This window comes from Oryx dammah, unplaced genomic scaffold, assembly GCF_014754425.2.
Source record: "Oryx dammah isolate SB20612 unplaced genomic scaffold, SCBI_Odam_1.1 HiC_scaffold_1, whole genome shotgun sequence".
NCBI lineage: Eukaryota > Metazoa > Chordata > Mammalia > Artiodactyla > Bovidae > Oryx > Oryx dammah.
In genome coordinates, this window is record NW_024070185.1 from 37,050,772 (window position 1) to 37,056,165 (window position 5,394).

The 5,394-nt window shown below is 45.7% G+C and overlaps 1 protein-coding gene across 1 annotated transcript in view; it reads right to left on the bottom strand.

Annotated features, from left to right (window-relative positions):
- Nucleotides 1-632: 632 nt before the first annotated feature.
- The window catches only part of LOC120863043 (lysine-specific demethylase 4C), a 404,602-nt gene continuing 399,840 nt past the window's right edge, over nucleotides 633-5,394 (bottom strand). Inside the window, exon 22 of the mRNA XM_040239292.1 lies at nucleotides 633-1,693. Coding sequence (XP_040095226.1) covers nucleotides 1,517-1,693 — 177 coding nt within the window. The 3' untranslated portion in view covers nucleotides 633-1,516. The remainder of the gene's footprint in view (nucleotides 1,694-5,394) is intronic.

Below are 5,394 nucleotides of genomic sequence, written 5' to 3' on the forward strand. Positions count from 1 at the left end.
ATCAAATCTGGGCTAGCCCACTAGGTCCAATGGGCTGATGGGGACACGTGGAGTGGACGTGTGAGCTGGCCCAAGCTGAGGTCAGCACAGCTGCACAGCCCAGCTCAGCCTTCATCAGTCTATCTGCAGGCTCATAAGCAAAAGCAGTGTGTCTCGCCACAGGGCACTGAGATCTTACAGTTGTTGGTCACACTGTATCACTGTGGCCACAGTTGACTGAAGCATCACTGTGTGACCATGGACAAGCCCTCTCCCTGTCTCTCCTCCACCCCCATCTACAAAGTGATGGGAGGGATTGGAGGATCCATAAAGCCCCTTCCAGTGAAGCTGAGGACCAAGAGACCCACAGTGAAAAGAGTTTGAGACTCCAGATGCTCAGGTTTCTTCCAGGCCCAAAGGAGGAGCTGAGGAAAACACTTCAGCAGGCACCACGAGCAGGCAGAGGAGACTTTATCCCCAGTGGTACAGCCATAAATGTCTGGCAGTGTGTCCACAGTTATAGACAAAGTCAGTGAGGGAAGAAGGGTCTGCAGCCAGGGACCCAGAATGTCTTCATAGTCAGCTCACAAACAAAACTTGTTTTCTATAGGTTTAAACCTAGACAAACAAGCAAGTTAGAAGACAGAATTGGAGAAAATGGAAATCTTTATTTTTAAACACTAGTACATTTTCAAGCTGTTTTAAAAAGGAAAAATCGTATTACCTCAAAACTATGCATAGAAGCATATTTATTTTTAACTCTAATCTTACAAACACATAATGAAAGAAACATATTTTATAAATATCTACTCAGAATATGTATTATGAAAAAAAAAAGTGTTTAAAAATAACAGCCCCAGATCTCCCTCTTTAAATATATAAAATTCCCAGACAATTCATAAGGATTCTTTCTCAAGAGCCAAAAATTTCACAGAGGCCAACAACTCAGTTCTCATCAGACATAATCCAAAGTAAAAGGGATATAAAAAAATGTAAAAGTTCTGTACAAGGGAATGCAGATAGCACACGGGTAAACCTCATTACCATACATGCCATTTGTGTTTTAAAAATGTTTTATAAAAACTGCCATTTAAAACAAATAAGTGAGAGTCCTTCCCTGACTGTGGAAAATATGTTACTACCCTCCCACCTGGGCCTGGAGGCCCCCACTTGCTCAGGGAGGAGAGCGGTCTCTGTTCGTTCTTAGGCCTAAAAGCTGTGCGTGGGGATCCACCTCCTCTGGCAGTGGCTTTTTTTGGTGAGTGATTTCCTTCACTTAGAAAAATTCTTTGGGATCAAAGGAGACAACTGCTAACAAGTGAAAGCAAGACTAGGAGACAGCTTCAGACTGTGGTATCCAATTAATAATGTGTGTTTTGTGGTTCTGGGGACCACACTCTGGGGAGCCTGATTTTCCACTGTCAGAGACACAGCCTGTCACCTACCCCAGTGAAACACACGGCAGAGCCCCAGGCTGTCCTTCCTCGGTCCTCTTCTGCCCAAGTCATTCTGTGGCCTGCAGAGCAACGTAGGTAGACTATTGCCTCTTCTGACACTTCTTCTGGAAAGAGCTCTTCAAGAAAGTGCGGTAGACAGGGTCATCCACATATTCATTCTTGAATCTGGAGCTCAGCACTCTCTGTCTCTTTTTTTCCCCTTGGATTATGTCTGTTCCATAAAACGTGTCTTCAAATCGCATGTCAGAAGCTGTGGACTAAGAACAGCCAGTGTTACTGGGCAGAAGAGCAGGCACGTGACATCACAGGAACAGACAAAGGCCTGGCTCAGTCAGGGGTGGGGCGGGGGCTGAGGCCCCTTAGGAGAAGGACGCACCCAGGGGTCGAGTGCCTCCCCACCCCCATCTACTTCCATTTAGCCTCATTTTCTTCAAGATCTCCAGCCCTCAGGGACTTTCCTCAACACAAGCAGAACTAAAGTCTTCTCATTTAAGTCTCCCTGACAATTCATGCCCCTGCCCGACCAGGTATGTGACTGACTTGTCTACAGTCGGCTCTAATTCACTCCTGTTCCTACTTACCTCTGGGTCTCTGTTCCCACCACTTCCCTGCAACTGTTCTGGTTCCTAGGACACGCCTCTACCGTAAATGTATGATTTCTCTGTCACCTCACTCTTGCACAAAGCTGTCGTTTTGTAATCCCTCTTCCTCGTCCCCTGGCAGCTCACTGTTCATGTGTCAGGGGGCTCCCCTTAACTATTTGCTCAACTCTGATGGCCCTGAGGCTTTGTGTGTGGACTTTTCCTCTCTACATATGCTCCCCGGGCCTACCTAGCCACACTCAACTTCAATTTTGACATCAATTCTAAAGATGCTCACATGTCTTACTCTGGTTCATACTTGCCCCTGTGCTCAAGCCTGCATGTCCAACTACCCAGCAGGCATCTCAGAATGTTTATCCTGGAGGCACTTAGAATCTTCCTATCCTAGAGTGAACAAGTCTTCTTTCTCCATTGCTGTCCTTCCTAAATTCCATAAATGGCAGCACTACCCCCATCAAATCTAACTACGTTGATCAGAAACCTAAAGGTCTTTGTAAACTTCCCCTTGTTCCCATCCTGTCCAGGATCCCTCCTACATGGACCCCGAAGCCCTCCCTCCTTTCTTCTTTAACCCTACTGACCCCATGGTGCAGGCCCTCACGCTTCCTCTGCTAAATCACTGTAACAGTGCTGCGCCCTAGTCCATGTCTCACACAACTACTAGAAGAAATGTCTCTATACTAACTACACGACACACCTATGGTCTTCAGTAGCCTCACTGCCTTCAAGAGCACAGCTATTCTTTCTAGGCTGGATGTACATAACCAGACATAATCCTACCCCATGCTTGGATAAGACTGACTTATTTGCATTTCCTGGTCACACTTAATTGTCTCCAGCCTCTGTCTTTAAATGTACTGTTTCCTTTGCACAGAAGATATCCTGTCTTCTCTGTGACTGACAAAAATGAGGTTCCTTCTTTTGGATTCCTGGAACACATTACATGTCAATGTAGTAGAATGAAGGCATGGGCCGAGATGAGGAGTAAGGTGTTGTGCCATCGGGTTCCTTGGACCCCTTGAAGGTGAGAATATTAGGGACTATAAAATGAATTTTACATGTGCTCCCACAGTAAGCAATGTACTTTGCCACAGTCACTGCTCAGTAAGTGTTAGCTAGGCAAAGGAATGTGGGCCTTTTCTGTTATGCTCCAGTAAAGTTTACTTAAAAAAAAAAAAATTAACCTTTATTTTATATTGGAGTGTCATTGATTTATAACATTGTGTTGGTTTCAGCTGCCCAGCTGAGTGATTCAGTTACACATATACATATACCCATCCTTTTTCCATATAGGTCATTACAGAATATTGAGTAGAATTCCCTGTGCTATACAGTAGGTCCCAGTTGATCATCTATTTTATATGTAGTAGGTGCATATATGTTGGAATTTAGAAAGATGGCAATGATGACCCTGTATGCAGGCCAGCAAAAAAGACACAGATGTGTATAGCGGACTTTTGGACTCAGAGGGAGAGATGATTTGGGAGAATGGCATTGAAACATGTATAACACCATGTAAGAATTGAATCGCCAGTCTATGTCCAATGCAGGATACGGCATGCTTGGGGCTGGTACACGGGGATGACCCAGAGAAATGTTGTGGGGAGGGGGTGGGAGGGGGGTTCATGTTTGGGAACACATGTACACCCATGGTGGATTCATGTCAATGTATGGCAAAACCAATACAGAATTGTAAAGTAAAATTAAAAAAAAAAAAAAAGACTCCTAATTTATCCTTTCCACCTCTATTTCTCCTTTGGTAACCATACTGTTGTTTTTGAAGTCTGCTTCTGTTTTGTATATAAGTTCATTTGAATGATCTTATAAGTGGTATCATATGATCTTTGTCTTCTTACTATTATAATCTGTAGGTCCATCCATGTTGCTACAAGTGGAATTATTTCATCTTTCTATGGTAACGTTCCAGTATATATACACACACACACACACACCATCTTCTTTATCCACTCCTCTGTTGATGGACATTTAGGTTGCTTCCATGACTTGGCTGTTGTAAACAGAGCTGCAGTGAACAGTGGGGTGCATCTATCTTTTTGGATTACAGTTTTCTCCAGATATATACCAGGAGTGGGATTTCTGGGTCATATGGTAGCTCTATCTTATGTTTTTTAAAGAATTTCCATACTGTTCACAGTGGTGTACTGATTTACGTTCCCACTAACAGCACAGGAGAGTTCCCTTTTCTCTATCCCCTCTCCAGCACCAATTGTAGATTTTTTGATGATGACCCTTCCGACCTTTGTGAGGTGGTACCTCACTCAGATGTGTCAAAGGGTGTGTTTAGAGGTGCCTGTGAGGTCAGTATAAGTTTAGGCAGTCTGTCTGCTGATGGGCGGGGCCGTGTTCCCCTTTGCTGGCTGTTTGGCCTGAGGCGCCTCAGCACTGGAGCCTGCAGGCTGTTAGGTAGGGTCAGATCTTGGTGCTAAAAATGCAACCTCCAAGAGAGCTCACAGTGATCAATATTCCTTGGGGCCTCCACCACCAATGTCCTTGCACCCATAGTGAGCCACAGTGGACCCCCTCCTCTCCAGAAGACCCTCCAAGACCCACACAGGTAGGCCTAGTCCAGGTTCCTATGAGTTACTGCTTTGCCATGGGTCCCAGTGCATGTGAAGTCTTGTGTGCACCCCAAGAGTGGAGTCTCTGTTTGCCCCAGTCCTGTGGAGCTCCTGCCCTCAAGCCCCAGAAGCCTTCAAAGCCAAATGCTCTGAGGACTTCTCCTCCTGATGCCAGACTGTTAGGCTGGGGAGCCTGACCTGGGGCTCTGGACTCCCACTCCATCTTGTGGCTTTGTCTCTGGATGTAAAATATCTTTTTTGGTAGGTTCCAGTCTTTTTTGCTGATGGTTGTTCAGCACTTAGTTGTGATTTTGGTGTTTTCATGACAGGACATGAGCTGGAGTCCTTCTACTCTGCTGTCTTGTCTGGAATCGAGGGGCTGCTTTTAGTTTGGATGCTTCTGTCTCCTTCCTCAGCGTGTGCTGGCTCTTATACCCTTCATGTGGGGTATGCCAATACTTTGCCACCTGAGGCAAATAGCCAATCATGGGAAAAGATCCTGACACAGGGAAAGACTGAAGGGAAAAGGAGAAGGGGATGGCAGAGAACGAGGTGGTTAGACGGCATCAACAACTCAATGGACTTGGATGTGAGCAAATTCCAGGAGATAGTGAAGGACAGGGAAGGCTGGCATGTTGCAGTACATGGGGTTGCAGAGAGTCAGACATGACTTGGTGACTGAACAACAACAACAAAGGTTTGGCAGCCCACACTCACTCCAAGTGCACCAGGGTAGCAATCGGCACCGGCTTGTGGGTCTCCTAGCACCAGCTCGAG